At 37.3% G+C, this 16,547-nt stretch overlaps 1 protein-coding gene across 1 annotated transcript in view; it reads right to left on the reverse strand.

Moving 5' to 3' along the window:
• DPY19L1 (dpy-19 like C-mannosyltransferase 1) overlaps nt 1–11,713 on the reverse strand; it is a 550,250-nt gene extending 538,537 nt beyond the window's left edge. The window contains exons 1-2 of the mRNA XM_053715774.1: nt 11,653–11,713; nt 10,930–11,303 (exon numbers count right to left, since the gene is read on the reverse strand). Coding sequence (XP_053571749.1) covers nt 10,930–11,209 — 280 coding nt within the window. The 5' untranslated portion in view covers nt 11,210–11,303; nt 11,653–11,713. The remainder of the gene's footprint in view (nt 1–10,929; nt 11,304–11,652) is intronic.
• Nucleotides 11,714–16,547: the final 4,834 nt, after the last annotated feature.

Genomic DNA, 16,547 nt, shown 5'->3' on the forward strand with positions numbered 1-16,547 from the left:
TGTGGATTTTATTTAAAACATAGGAAACTATTATTGATTCTTTTTTTATCCGAATAGTTGATTAATCGAAATAATAAATCGGCCAATTAATTGATTATGAAAATAATCGTTAGTTGCAGCCCTATGTATACAAAAGTATTAAAAATGACATAAAACTACATTTAGGCTGCATGTACAAGCTGTATAACAACATGTAAATATTGCTTAACCTTTTAATGCCGTTATGCCGTTCTATTATGTCATAATTACACTGGGCTTTAGAGCCGTTATGACGGAAGAGAACGTCATAGCCAATGGCTGTCCTAATCGTTTGCACGATCGGGTGGTTTCAATCTGTCTACGTCGGAACAGTTGTTCCGATGTAGACACTTTAGCCCTGGCAGGAAAGGGTTAACTGACCTAAGATATTGTTGTTTCCACTTGATCCCATCCCCTCTCCAAACTGTCCCATTTTGCAGATGCAAATATACAAATATTCTGAAATCCCCAGAAATTCTCTACTTTGTACCCCCAACCCCCCAAGCATTGATCCTGTGTGGACCTTCCTTCTTTCACAGTAAAAACGCAGATCCATGCTCAGTTCATACAAACATATCATGGTTATTCCACTCTAATGCCAAAGTCACACATACACACACAAAAAACTGTCCTGTAAGGATTCATGGATAATACTTTGTTAGATACATCCTAAATTCACATATAAACCAAATACTGTGTTAAATAATATTCTTTTTCAGCTATCAAAAGCACAAATTAATTGCATAATTTAACATATATGTATTTAATGATAATTTGTGTAATACAAATTGAACATTTTTAATACTGGCTAATTTCAGCTTAATATTCACTAATATTGTAGCCGTGTGGTAAGTAAAATTAGTTGGGTGGTGCAACTGCTAAATAGGTCCTGGGGAGAATACTGTCAAAGTTAACTAATGTTTAATAATGTTTATTTTTTCCACTAAATATAATTGACTATTATCATCTGCATTGCACTATATTGAGTTAAATGGATTACTCTAATGTATTACATGCTGTCCAAATATCAAAACATATTAATTATCTTCAATAACTAAGTCTCCCCAATACAAATCTATTTATACATTTTATGTATTTATTACTTGCAAAGAATACTAATGGCCTGCAAAATGTGCTTTACTTCCAGTGGGTAAACAGGACTATAGGGAAAAAAATGCATTAGTGTTCACAGCCAGGTGGCATTATATAAAGTTGCCGGCGGTAGCAGTGTAATACACTGCAATTTTAGATTATTTTCTGCTATTTATAAATGTTTTGAAATCCAAAGCCAAAATGAAGTGCATAATTTAACATAAATTGATTTAATGATAATTTGTGCAACAAATATTGAAAAAATTTAATATTAGCCAATTTTAGATTAATATTGGCTTACATTTTAGCTGGATAGTCAGTGAAATCACCCGGGTGGTGTGCCCTCTAAATAGCCCTTGGGAGAAATGCTGATATAGGACTTGCACCTTAAAAAGTATCCAAGATATAGGCTAGTTTAATGTCACTTCAATCTATTTGCAGGGTTTAAATACATAAGTACAGGCAAGCAAGATTATAGGTAGTTGTAGCTTCAATGTAGTTTTATTGTGCAATATAACCCAGTGTTTTTCAGGCTATTTATATCAAGTACCCTTGCAGGCATTTGTTTACTAGGTACCCCAAAAGCAACACAAAAAGTATATACAGTATACTCTAATATGAGAACAAATGGAATTCATGCGTAACACAAACTTGTATAAGATCTATTAACCAGATAAAATAGAACGGCATCGGATTCATTTATTTTAAAATATAATTTTTGAATAAAATCTTATATTTTAGTGTATTTTGCATTTTGGTGTTTGATGAGGAAAGAAATATGTATGGTGCCCCCTTTCTATCTCTATACAGTTTTACTGGCTTATTTACTGCGGCACACAGGGTGTAATACACTTTACCTAGGCACATGTCACAGTGGCACATTTATCTGTCGCGTGTTTCTGTGACACTTTTTAACAGTAATAAACTTAATATGGCACTTTCGTTGTGGCACACTTTATACAAGCAAAGTTCAACTCCAGTACTCAAATGTCTCTAAAAGGTCAGACTCTAAGGGTTTGAAGCATTAAACAAACCTAGCCAGTGAAATACAAATACAATCTGGCCTAATTACCCGTGCTTGAGAGTGGAATTGAGAAATACCACTTTTTGTGATATATGTTATTGTTTACATAGCTACATTAGAAAAATATATAATCTCACTACCTAAATTTTTATATACATTTCAAGCATTGCCACTATTATTATTGAAGAAAGATAGTGCGATAATCAATAAAAATATAAGACGATTTATGTGGAAAGATAGATGGTCCAGAATAGCACTTAAACGTATGTGCGCAGGAAAGAAGGGGGGGGAGGACTAGCTATTCCAGATAGAGAGGCATATAATATAGCGGCTAACATAAAGTATGTCTTGGACTGATTTCTAGGAACAAATCATTTCTCGATGTATGGTGTTGAGGAAGGGCTGGTTGCGCCATTTTCCCTTAAAGCTCTTGTTCATATGCCTTTATGTAGGATCCCTAAAGATTTAAGACAATTAACAATTATAGATCAGCCAATTAGAGCTTGGAGGAAATTTTGTGCAAAAATAGGTTTTGATTTTAGGGCCTCCCCCTATTTAACTATAAGGGGGATCCCAGATTTCTTGGCAGGGTATGATTCGGTAAGATTTGGGAGTTGGACGGATGCAGGGATTAGTTACATGATTCAGCTTGTTAACATAGAGGAAAATAGGGTTAAAACATTTGATGAATGTAAACTTGAATTTGGGATTCTGAACTCCCAATTTTTTGCCTATCTGCAAGTTCGTCACTATGCCGAGCAAATTTTGAAAATAGCAAATCTGGAATGGCAAAATAAAGTTTTAAAAGATATTTTAGTACTATTTAGAATAGGGAAACTCTCTATCTCGCCGATTTATGCCTCATTGCTAAGTAGTAAGGAGCAGAGCAACATCAGATATCTCACCTTAAAATGGAAAGACCTTTCTAATATGGAAAGAGAAACAGAGGTATTGACAAGCTCTATCGGTAGGGCAGCCAATGAGGGGGGGAATACTATAGAGAACAACAATTTAAGATTCTGTATAAATTTTATAGTTCTCCCAAGTTGCGATCCTACTGGGCTAAGGAGGGGGAGACCCTAATATGTGCGAGATGTAAATTTTGTTTAGCGGATATGATCCACTTGTTTTGGTCATGCCCAGTGATACAGAGATTTTGGGGTAAAATCTCATTTTGGGCCACAAAATCCTTCAGGAGCTATACCCATCTTACTAGGCAAAATGTGTGTTTTCTTAACAACATCTGAGGAAGTGGGGGAGATCTCCCTCCTATTAAATACAGCTATTCTTATAGGCAGGAAAATAACCTTGAGAAATTGGCAGTCTCAGAAAGAACCCAAATGTTCTGAATTTAAGAATGGGTTAGTTCACCAACTATTCTTAGAACAGGCTAAAATACAAATGGAAATGGAGGTTAATATAGAAGGTTTTTTTGATAAATGGGGAAAATACATCAAAACACTTGATAACAAAACTCAGAAATGAATTATATCTCCTTTTAGGAACTCATTATTTATGCAGGAAGCAAACCTAAGGGGGGATTGGGCATGCCCAGTATAGTAGAAAGTAGATTTTTTTTTCTTTTTTCTTTCTTCCTCTGTTGTTGTGTCTTGTGTGGATGGTTGATGGAGAATGAATGGTAGGGGAACATGGGATATTATCAAATAGTAGAGCACAAGTGTATATTGTAAGCTAAAAGATAAAGGGACAAAGGATAAAGGGAAATGGCCTTAATGTTTGTTATACAACTGTTTGAGCTTTCTTGTAAGGGCAAGGAATTTGTGTTCTTTACATAAATATACTGTCCTTTTCCTATTTTATTGGAAGTATTGCCATGTTGGCTTTGTATAAATTAAGAAAACCCAGCAATGTGTTTAAATATGAAGATTTTTTTTTTTCTCTTTTTTTGCAAGACCAAAAAAGTACATGACTTGGTTAGGTTAGCTCTTTTTTTTTGTTTTTCTTTTCTGTATGGTATATAAGATCTGGCCCTGCGTGGCATAAAAATATCTGGCCTTGCGTGGTGCAGAAGACAAAGAATTTCTTTTTTGTTCATTTGTAATGTTATACATTGCTGGTAAAAATAAAAAAAATAAAAAAATAAAAAATACATATATAATGAAGGGCGATCCTTGGAGTACCACTTGCCAATGCCCAAGTATCCCCAGGGATAACAAAGGTTGAGAAACTAGGACATAACCTACACCAGTGATGGCACCCCAGATGTTTTGGAACTACATTTCCCATGATGCTTAGGCACTCATGGGAAATGTAGTACTGAAACATCTGGGGTGTCAAGGTTAGCCATCACTGACCTACACATTTAAAAAGGTGAAGATGTAAGAAAGAAAGGATTTATGACTTTTTGTTAATTATAAAATCCAAACTTACCACAGACGTTTGCTTTGTTGCACATAAAACAGGACATTTTAAAATGTTTTACTGTACTATATTTTGTAGACTTATGTCTGCAGTCCTGCATAACTTGACTAGATAAACACCTTGTATGTTGTCAGGGCCGAGTTTACACCCCAGGTGCCTTTAGGCGCCAAAATATGAAGCCCCCCACATTTCCTGCTCTCCGTTCACCTATGTGCCTGTGACCTTAACAGCACTAAACATTGTGCATGTGCAGGGAAAGCTGGATGCCTCATATAGTGACCTTAAAAAAGATGGTGTCGCACATGCACAGTGCTGTTATTTCACTGCAGGCAGCCATCTTAGTTAAGGTTGCTGGCTGACCGGTATATCTAATAGGCAAACAGGCGTCCTCTATAGAGGGCGTCTGAAGGCACACGCTAACTCCGACTTATTATAAATCCAGCATGTTGTAATTGGTTTTCAATGGCTAAACTGTCCCCACTAATTGCCTTAGCTGGTATAGCCAACTTGAACTTATTACTAGAGTAGACGAGGATTGCTGCACTCATTTTGTTACCAAAGCTTGTATTGCTTTGCATTATCTTATCGCCTCTGTTGCGCTTAATTAGGGAGAGATATGTAACAGGATTAGGCATGTAGTGTGCACTGCCAAACCAGCTATTTACAGAGTTGAATTATAAACTATATGGGTATATTGCAAGAACAGTCTAAATTGAAATGTGCAGGAATGCATTTAAATTTTAAATAGAAGAATGTTTGCTCCTTGTTATTACTATTTCAGTGGCATGTGAACATATACTACATGCAACTACAGGATCAGGATTCAAACACCATGCCTGCTCAGAGAGGGACATGAAACCCACATTTTTTTTCCTTTCATGATAAAGATAGAGCATATCGTTTTAAACAACTTTACAATTTACTTCTTTCATGTGCTTAATTTTCTTGGTATCCTTTGTTGAAGGAGAAGAAATGCACTGCTGGGAACACATTGGGTAAGCCAATGACAAGAGGAAAATATGTACAGCCACTAATCAGCAGCTAGTTCCCAGCAGGGCATTGCTGCTCCTTCCTGGGTATGCTTTTCAATAAAGAATGTTAAGAGAATGCAGCAAATTAGACAACAAAATTGCATGCTGTATCTAATTCATGTAAGAAACATTTTGGGTTTCATGTCATTTCATTTGAATTATACAAAGCCACTGCTGACTCTCTGAAGAGGTGTGGTGTTTGAATGCTAAAGCACAGGGCACTCACAAATATGTGCATATTCCACTGAAAACCAGTAATAACTTGTACTAGAAGCAATGTAGCTAATGGGAATATATTGCAGAAATGATTCTATTTAAAAAGGAAATGCACATTTCAGTTTTGAACTTTCTATCTCTTTGAGCATTTTATATTTTAATCTAAAATTGTTTCATCTATATGGTCCAGATGTACAGAGCCATAACTTATTGTGAGTTTACAAAAAGCACTGCAGCAGAGACCATAGAACACTTAAATTATGTCATAGGATCCAAACTGCTAGTATTGTACCCTGACAGAGTGCTACTCTCTATAATGTCTGACAGCCACCTATAACAAGTTTTTTTATGATTTTAAATGACAAATAAATACAGTATATTTGCATAATCAACAAATGCATAAAAAAAGACAATACAATAGCACTTAGTCCGAAATTCAAATGAGTAGTTTTGTTTTTTCCAGCTACCTTTCAAAGTTAGTTCAGTTTTGTTCAGTCATTAGCCAATCACACAATGAATATAATAAGGTTGTTCATATTTTGACAATGGAAGTGAATTGGAAAGTTGTGTAAAGTTGCATGCTCTTTCTGAATCATTAAAGTTTAAATTTGACATTAGTGCTCATTTAAAACAATGCAACAGTTTTATGCGTAGTGTCCCTTTAAAGCAGACATCCTCAAACTTGGCCCTGCAGAGGTTTTGGAACTACATTTCCCATGATGCTCAGCCAGCATATCAGCTGGCTGAGAATCATGGAAAATGTAGTTCCAAAACCTCTGGAGGGCCTAGTTTGAGGATGTCTGCTTTAAAGGGATAGTGTACTGTGAAATTGGTTTCCCCTTACTTTGTTTCTAATGACTTGTTATACCAGCAGCAGAACATAAAATGTTTGGGAAATGCTCCTTTAGACATATTTTTGGCAATAGCTGTTTTGCTAGTTGAAACCACAACCTATTCAAATGGTCTGCGTTTACAGAAAGAGCAGACATTCTTATCTTTATTTTATATCTGTACAGAATGACCTCCTTATTGTATCTCTGTCTGATTACACAAAAGCAAGTGCAATTAAAAATGAACATTTTAATACAAATACCTCATTAGCATGGTATTCTTTGTTGAAGAGATATCTAGATAGGTAATGTGCACATTTCAGGAGCAATACATGACAGGAAACACTGCTGCTCCTTACTGTTCTTTGAAATGCTGCTGTCATATATTGTTTGAGTCACGTGCGCACTCCTGCACCTTCCTATCTGCTTTTAGTATACCAAGGGAACAAAGCGAAATTGACAACAGAAGTAAATTGGCAACATTTTTTTAAATGGTATACACTAAATCATGAAATATTTTTTGGGGTTTATGTCCATTTAAGCACTGAAATACACAATTTAGGTGAGGATACAATGGGCAAAATTAGCTATTTCAAATAAAAAATAAAGATAAATGAACGAAAAGTAAATAAAATAAGAAGTATTTAAAATACTCCAACAGGTAAAATGGTTAATTGGAAACACATTAAATAGCAGACAATTTTACAGTACCCAGTCTCTAACCTATTTCATATTTTAACATGTTTAAGCAGTGCTCTTTCATATTTATTATATGTTTTAGAGTTGCATGCCCCTTTAAGAAGGTAGCCTCACAATCCATTTTAAAAAAAAAAGCAAATAAAAAAAAAAATTGTCCATGCTACCAAAAAGAGGTCACATTAGCATACAACTACCCAGCAGTTTTATGGAATGAACATAAATAGTTAATATTAAAGGCTGGGTTACATATAGGGTCATCTAAGAATTAAGGGATACTAAACCCAATTTTTTTCTTTCATGATTCGGATAGAAAATGTAATTTTAAGAAACTTTCTAATTTACTCCCATTATCGATTTTCTATATTATTCAAAAAGCAGGAATGGAAGCTAAGGAGCTAGCCCATTTTTGGTTCAGCACCCTGGATAGCGTTTGTTGATTGGTGGCTACATTTAGCCACCAATCAGCATGCGGTACCCAGGTGCTGAACCTAAAATGGGCTGGCTCCTAAGCTTTCATTCCTGCTTTTTCAAATAAAGATACCAAGAGAACAAAGAAAAATTGATAATAGGAGTAAATTAGAAAGTTGCTTAAAATTCCATGCTCTAACTGAATCATGGAAGAAAAAATACGTGGGTTAGTGTCCCTTTAAACTCTGACAGTGAGTTTGCATTTATTTTTATCAAAAAAAAAAAAAAATTATATCTTTAAAAGAAGTGATATTAAAGTGAATACATTTTCCCACGTCCCATTTTCTACTAGCTGAACACAGGAGCAAAATTTAAGATACAGGCCCCTCCATTGTCTTCCTATTTTCAAGCTTTATTTACATACACACATTTACAAACACCCACAAATATGCATATGCAAACAGGCCCCCAGGAGATGTAACACAAGTATACAACCTATAAAAGAAACACAAAACAGAGGGGCGCCTCATGTGTAAATCGACTAAAGCAAAACCAGATAAAAATAAACGATAGCCAAATAGGTACTCACATTATATCTCCTGGCTCCAAAAAAGGCAAACTGGATCAAGTTCAGGAAGCACAGCTCACCCAGATGCAGCCCTCCAATGAGCGGTTGAAAGGAAGGTGCTTTTACTTTGCGCCCAATCACTTTGCAAATAGATTCTGGCCGCCTCTGCGCCTTTTTGGAGCCAGGAGAGGGTGAGCTGTCACTACTAGCACATAAGGGTGCTATTGCTAAATGTGAGTACCCATTTGGCTATCATTTATTGTTATCTGGTTTTGGTCGATCTACACAGGAGGGACCCCTCTGTTTTGTGTTTGCTTTATAGTTATATCTGGACTTGTCTGTGTGGAGGAGAGCGGCAATCATTTCTTAGTCCCCTGTGGAGGTCTCATACGATTGCAGATCGTTCAGGACATTTTTTAATATTGCTTTATTGTACATATGTGTACAGGTGGCCTTCGTTTTACAACGGTTCAATTTACACCGTTTCAGAATAACAACCTTTTTTCCAGTCATGTGACTGCTATTGAAAAGCATTGAGAAGCAGCTAGTAGGTGGAGCTGTCCGCGTGTGTTGCAGCAAAGCCAAGCAAGCTGAAATTAATCAGTTTAACCAGACCTGAGCTATAGAGCAGATTTCAAAGGAACAAGATCTTCCGGTCTATAAATCAGTCCAGATTGAAATGCATAGAAATAACTGTTTGCAGAAAAATGCAAGTGAAGTTTTTTTTGTTAGGTTTATAATGCAGTTTAGCAAATGTTTTTGTTCATTTAACTTAGTTTAATTATATATTCTGTGTTGTGTGATTATTTTATTAGGTTTATAATGCTGTTTAGCATTTAAAGTCTTCATTTCAAAGCTTTAAAAATAATGTATTAGGTGTTACTTATGACAATTTTGAGAGGGGCCTGGAACCTATCTCCCTCACTTCCCATTGACTTACATTATAAACTGGGTTTCAATTTACAACGGTTTCGATTTACAACGGTTTCGATTTACCATTCCTTCTGGAACCTAACCCCAGCGTAAACTGAGGGCTACCTGTATAGATATTTGTGCATTGTCACATTTACATTTATTGTCCACATCTCTCTGTGCGCCACATTTTTCTGTTATCTACTGTGTATTGAAAGTACACCACCTACATGTACAGTACACTGTATTTGCTTTCTCAAAACTTCTCTAAAGATTCATAAACAGTTTATCTTTTAAAAGGAACAAAAAAAAAACTGTAAAAAGAAAATGTGTTACATGCTAACAGTGCAATAATAAAATGTTCTATGAGGAACCCCTGCAAATAGTTATAGTCAGCTTCAGAGCAGTAATACATTGACAAGAGGCATATGTACATAGCCACCAATCACCGCTAGCTCCCAGTAGTGCACTGCTGTTCCTGAGCCTACCCTGCTTTTCACCAAAAAGATACCAATAGAACAAAGAAAATTTGATAATAGAAGAAAATGTTAGTTTCATATACCTTTAAGTTTTATTTTGACATTCATGTCCTTTTAATGTCACATATATCAAGAAGGCTGACATTGAACTGAAGAAATTTGCAGTATCACAAAGTTTTCCTGCATCTTGCACTTTTCTGCACTAATTAATGAATTGACATAAACTCATTGATTAGAAAAGCACATGAATTAGATATTTTATAGGTCAATTCATGTATTAAAAGGGACAGTCTACTATAATTTTTATTGCTTAAAAAGACAGATTATCCATTATTACCCATTCCACAGTTTTGCATAACCAACACTGTTATATTAACAAACTTTTTACCTCTGTGATCAGCTTGTATCTAAGCCTCTGCCGACTGCCTCCTTATTTCAGTTTTTGACAGACTTGCATTTTAGCCAATCAGTGCTCACTCCTAGTTAACTCCATGGGCATGAGCACAATGTTATCTATATGGCACACATGAACTAACACCCTCTAGCAGTGAAAAGCTATCAAATGCATTCAGATAAGAGACGACCTTCAAGTGCTTAGAAATTAGCATATGAGTCTACCTAGGTTTACATTTAAACTTAAAATACCAAGAGAACAAAGCAAATTTGATGATAAAAGGAAAGTTGTTTAAAATGACTTGCCCTATCTGAATCATGAAAGTTTAATTTTGACTAGACTGTCCCTTTAATTAATAGCATTCTGCTTTCATTTCAGCACCATCAAACTCCTTTAGTCAATAAAACGTCTAGAATTTCTCAGTATCCTGACAACACTAAACTTAAACTGTTTACACATTACACACACAATAAACTGTAAATATTAATCAACACGGCACAATTCCTATGCACTTATGGGGAAAAAATTGTCTGTGAAATAAAGCTTCTATAATAATACTATTTAACTACAGTGAGTATCCAAATTCTAATCTGAAAAAAAATGATACAAATATGTGTAAGAGATCTGTGAAATACAAACAGGTGTTAAAGAATAAGTCACAAATAAACACACAAAAATACTGAGAATGTCCAGTCCAGTGACTTTCATATATATGGAGATACCAATTTATAACTAATGGGTGACACCAATATTTAATACAACCACAATCTAAGCACATGCATTAATAGTTAGTTACCAATGATTATTGAGATATAAGCTTTACAGAAATAATGCTGTAATAAACTGCTATAGAAAAAAAGAAGTGGTATATCTTACCCATAAGCAAAATAGACCAGGCCTTTAGATCAGATGCTCTGGTAAGGCCCAAATTAAAGAGCAAGCCTTGTTGGTTCTCTGAACTCTTGTGATGTGTGCTTTTTGCTCTGCCCACAGGACCTGGCCCATGTGTGTGTCTCTTCCTAACCCTTTGCTCTGTCTCTTCTGCCCCTTCTTCTTGCGATGAAGATGAATTTGAATGAGACTGTTGTGGCTTCCTTCTTTGTGCTTTTGACCTAACTGGATGATCTTTCACCTTGTTTTTGTTTTGCACAGCCATGATGCAAAAAAAAACAACAAAAACTGGAAAGCAAGCTCCAACTCAAACTCCAACTGTAAAAAGGCAGATCCAGAATTCAGAAAAGTACCATATCCTGCAAGTAAAATTCAGGGTAAGAAACACAAAAGGAAGAAAAAGGGTAATCACTCAGCAAATGTGTGGTAGTTTTTAGGGCACCCAAAAAGCTGCACTAGTATAATCAGATAATGATCATGGTGACATAGGAAGATATGCAGCAGCAGGATGATAGATGTTGCAGATTAGATAGTGGGAGGTGAGGTTTGAGTGATAGGGATAGGGAGGAGCAACAGATGAGTAAATGAATAGCTGGAGGCAGCTTTTTTTTTTTAAGAGCTCCAATTGCAGGTTATCACTATTAATTATACGGTTGCCACAGAGCCGCTATTATTTTCTAAAAAGCCGGGCTGGAATTATGTGCTTACCTACAATGTAAGTGTTGGAAAAATGCAGCACAGGGGAGGAGGAGTTGAAGTCTGTGTGTGGCTGTGCACTTTGTGTGAAGCAGGCTGAACCAGCAGGCAGCCGCTCAAGTAAAACCAGGAAGTCTGCTAAACTACCATGACAACGGTGATGTCATGGATTGGGAGTGCTTAGACTTCCTAAATTGAGTGACAGCTGCACTATCCAGTTACCATTGCAGAACCTCAGGAGCAAGGCATGATGGAACCAAAACAGCAGTCTGTTCAATCTCACTCACTGATGCAGCTCTTACTGTACTAACAGAGCAGCTGTAAGAGCTTGTTCTGGACACAGAGGCTGATAGTGTAGCTGTAGAAGTCTTGGACCTCAGCTATAGCACATAGGTAATTCCTGTGCTGTTCTAAAAGAAAAATCTGGCATTTTCTAAATTAAAATTTCCTGTGCTTAAAATAAGAAAAGTAAATGGTCTGTTTTATATCCAATTGTGCACATAAGTTATTGTAATTTTTCTAATCACTTCAGGTTCATATAGCTCTCGCAATATCTATTTATCTTTCTATCTATGGTAAAATAGGACTTTAGCATTCTAAATTATTTTCTCGGCAACACAACATTATTTTGCTTCAAAATTGTTATGGGGATTTAGATGAGACCTACCAACAATAATGCATAGTTTGTGTCTCCAAGAACAGAAAGAGGAGACTTATTGGGATGTAAAATCGCTGACTTTTTTTTTTTTTTTGATACATTGTATGAAACCCTCAGGCCTCAGCCTACATATTTGTATACACTTCTGCAGGTTTTTTATACATTTGTAACAGTTTACTGTACAGGCACACACTGCTGAGAGACTAATGTCTACAACTCACTGAATGCTCACACAGTCTTGAAGGGACATGAACACACAACCCCCACAGCCTTTAAAACAACAACTCACATCACATGTATGATGTACAATCTAAAAGGGACAGATCCCAGTATGTGCATAAACACAACCCCTGACATTCTCAAAGTCTTAAAGGAATAGGCGGCTCACACAATGCACACTGCCTTAAACGGTAGTTTAGTCTTAAAGGGACAGGCAGCCACATATACAATTAGGGTGACCACATATCCAAACTGCCATTGAGGGACGCCCCCCCCGGACGCCCCCCCAGCGAGGCCCCGCCCCCAATAAAAAAAGTGCTCCGGGTCCACGCTTGTTTCATCGCATTATATAGACAGTAGTAGAGGCTAGTAAAGGCTAGCTAGACTAGAGCTGTGGTGGCAACCACAATGAAATTAGTATCCGGATTCCAATCCGGAAGCGGCTCCCTCAATTTACTGGTCACTGGCATGCGGCGCCTCTGATCTGGAGTCTGGCCCCCTGGGATAGTGGGGATGTCGTCTAGGAGGGGCCTTAACACTCTCATGATCTGCACTGTGGGAAGCCGGCACCTAGCCCTACTAGAGACTTAGTGAGAGTGAGTCAATCTGCGCAGCTGTGAAGTCACTGCTGTCAGTTTCTCAGTTTCAGTCCAGTCCGGGACAATGAATGAAGGTACCCGGGACCAGGGACAGACCATTGAAATGCGGGACTGTCCCGGGCAATACGGGACACGTGGTCACCCTATATACAATGTATGTACAACTCACCACATGCTGACACAGTCTTAAATGGAAAGGCACAAATACCCCACACAGCCTTCAAAGAGGCAACTCACACCACACACAAAGCCTTAAAGCACACCCAAACAGTTTTAAAGGGACAGCTCAGGCCACAGTACACACAAGAACATAAGAAGCATGTAGCCTTAAAGGGACAGCTCACACCACACACACACTGTCTTAATGGTAGAGGTACACAGTTTGCACAGACAGTCTTAAAACAAAACATTACACCATGGGCACATAGTCTTAAAAGAACTGGTGCAAACACACAGAAAATATCCCAAAAATCCAGTCTTACAAGGACAAACACACACACAACACGGGAAGAAAATACCAAAGAATGGTAATAGAGTGCGCCAAATATATCTACAAGAAAAAATAAACACTTGATAAAAAGACTGTGTCTAAGATGAGGGTTAGAGGAATGTGCTCATAGGTGGGCAAACGAATCAGTGAAAGTGAGGTGTAACCAGGTGTGAAGCAAATACCTTAGAAATGGCGATTGTAAGCTACTAGTGTATAGTGTACTATGATATATATAAAAAATAATCAATAATAATAAATAAATCTGTGAAATACCAATTTTTGGTATAACAGTGAAAGTGTCACATAAATGTCATTAACAATAGATAAGTATGATAAAGCGATATGACAGTATAGCTGCAAATAATAAAGCAATATATCTGCAAATGATAAAGCAATATATCGACAAATTGGTGAAAAAAAATATAAAAGCAACAATGATAATGAAAAATAAGAGAAAAAAGTGCTTATCGTTTGATTGAGTCCCACTTCGGTAATGCAGAAGAAAATGACTTAAACCGTCAAAGTCCCTGTAAATAGAGTAGAGAGTTCTTGTCACAATGTAGGTGTTCAATGTGCAGCAGGCAACTGGTCTTGAATGGTGTCTGATCAGAACAAATCTAAAGATGGAACAAGAGAAGACAGCGCCTCATAGTGCAAATAAATTTCAAAAGAAGAAGGGGTGTGCAATCACATCAGAGAACGTCAATTGTAGATATACTCACAAGAGCATTGGCACCCTTAAAGAAGAAGGTGCAAATGTGCAGGCTGACGTTTATTCAGCAGTCAGTACGCTGTGTAATGGACAAACAGGTCACCACCGATGCAGCCGTGGACTCTCCTCCGCAATCTGAGGCAGAATTCTATGGAGCCGTGCTGTGTGGGAGAAGACAAGCAACTCTCCCCTGCATGTGGAACACTTGGCACCCGGGTCGGTGTTTAAAATAAACAATTCACAATAAAAATAATCTGTCCGTGACAGAATGGCTTGGCATGTGAATGAAAAAGCCACAACAAGTCAGGCTGTGGTATAAAAATATTTTTAAAATATTTATTGTTTGAGCTTTAGACGCGTTTCTCGGCCACAAGCTCCTGGCCGTTTCATCAAGTACAAAGTATTTACACAGTATTACTACTACATGTGTAAATACTTTGTACTTGATGAAACGGCCAGGAGCTTGTCGCCGAGAAACGCGTCTAAAGCTCAAACAATAAATATTTTTAAAATATTTTTATACCACAGCCTGACTTGTTGTGGCTTTTTCATTCACATGCCAAGCCATTCTGTCACGGACAGATTATTTTTATTGTGAATTGTTTATTTTAAACACCGACCCGGGTGCCGAGTGTTCCACATGCAGGGGAGAGTTGCTTGTCTTCTCCCACACAGCACGGCTCCATAGAATTCTGCCTCAGATTGCGGAGGAGAGTCAACGGTTGCATCGGTGGTGACCTGTTTGTCCATTACACAGCGTACTGACTGCTGAATAAACGTCAGCCTGCACATTTGCACCTTCTTCTTTAAGGGTGCCAATGCTCTTGTGAGTATATCTACAATTGACATTCTCTGATGTGATTGCACACCCCTTCTTCTTTTGAAATTTATTTGCACTATGAGGCGCTGTCTTCTCTTGTTCCACACACACAACACACATACCCTTAAAGGGACATTTCACCACACAAGTCTTAAAAATACAGGCTCACACACACACACAGTCTTCAAAATGACAACTCACACCATGTGCACACAGTCTCACACAAGTGCAGGCGTACATGATGCACACAGCCTTTAAAGTTCACATACACACAAAAACACAGACTTAAAGGGACAGTCTAGGCCAAAATAAACTTTCATGATTCAGATAGAGCAAGTAATTTTAAAAAATGTCCAATTTACTTTTATCACCAATTTTGCTTTGTTCTTTTGGTATTCTTAGTTGAAAGCTTAACCTAGAAGGTTCATATGCTAATTTCTTGGACCTTGAAGCCCACCTCTTTCAGATTGCATTTTAACAGTTTTTCACCACTAGAGGGTGTTAGTTCACGTATTTCATATAAATAACACTGTGCTCGTGCACGTGAAGTTATCTGGGAGCAGGCACTGATTGGCTAAACTGCACGTCTGTCAAAAGAACTGAAAAAAAGGGGCAATTTGCAGAGGCTTAGATACAAGATAATCACAGAGGTAAAAAGTATATTAATATAACTGTGTTGGTTATGCAAAACTGGGGAATGGGTAATAAAGGGATTATCTATCTTTTAAAACAAATAAAAATTCTGGTATAGACTGTCCCTTTAAAGGTGCAGATTATAGCATACACAAAAGATACACAGTACTCTGAGCCTTAAAGGAACAACTCACACCATGTGCAAACATGTTGTGTGTCTGCATACACAGTGATCTGCATTGTTAAGACTGTACGTGTGGTATAAGTTCTCCCTTTAAAGGCTGTGGGTATTGTGCATACACCTGTCCTTTTAAGACTGATTGTGCCTTTAAAGCATCTCTGCATTTTCTGTTCCTTTAAGACTTTGAGAGTGTACAAAGTTGTGTGTGTGCACATACTGTGATCTGTTGCTTAAAAAACTGTATGTGTGTGCCTTTAATGGCTGTGTGCATTATCTGTCGCTTTAAGACTTTGGGAGTTTTCATGGTTGTTTGTGTAAATACTGCAACCTGTGGCTTTAAGAATCTATGTGTGTGGTGTGAGTTATCCCTTTAAAAGCTGCCTGTCCTTTTAAGACTGTGTGAGCGTTTGTGACTTGTACATGCATTTTGGATGTGGCTGCCTGTCCTTTTAAGACTGAGCATCCTTTTAAGGCTGTATGCATTGTAGGCGCCAGTTCCTTTAAAACTTTGAGAGCAAGCTTGAGTTTGGGCATGTTGTTATCTGTCCCTTTAAGAATGTGTGTGTGAGAGTTGTTTCTTTAAAGGCTGTGTTGG

Source organism: Bombina bombina, chromosome 5 (genome assembly GCF_027579735.1).
Source record: "Bombina bombina isolate aBomBom1 chromosome 5, aBomBom1.pri, whole genome shotgun sequence".
NCBI classification, from domain to species: domain Eukaryota; kingdom Metazoa; phylum Chordata; class Amphibia; order Anura; family Bombinatoridae; genus Bombina; species Bombina bombina.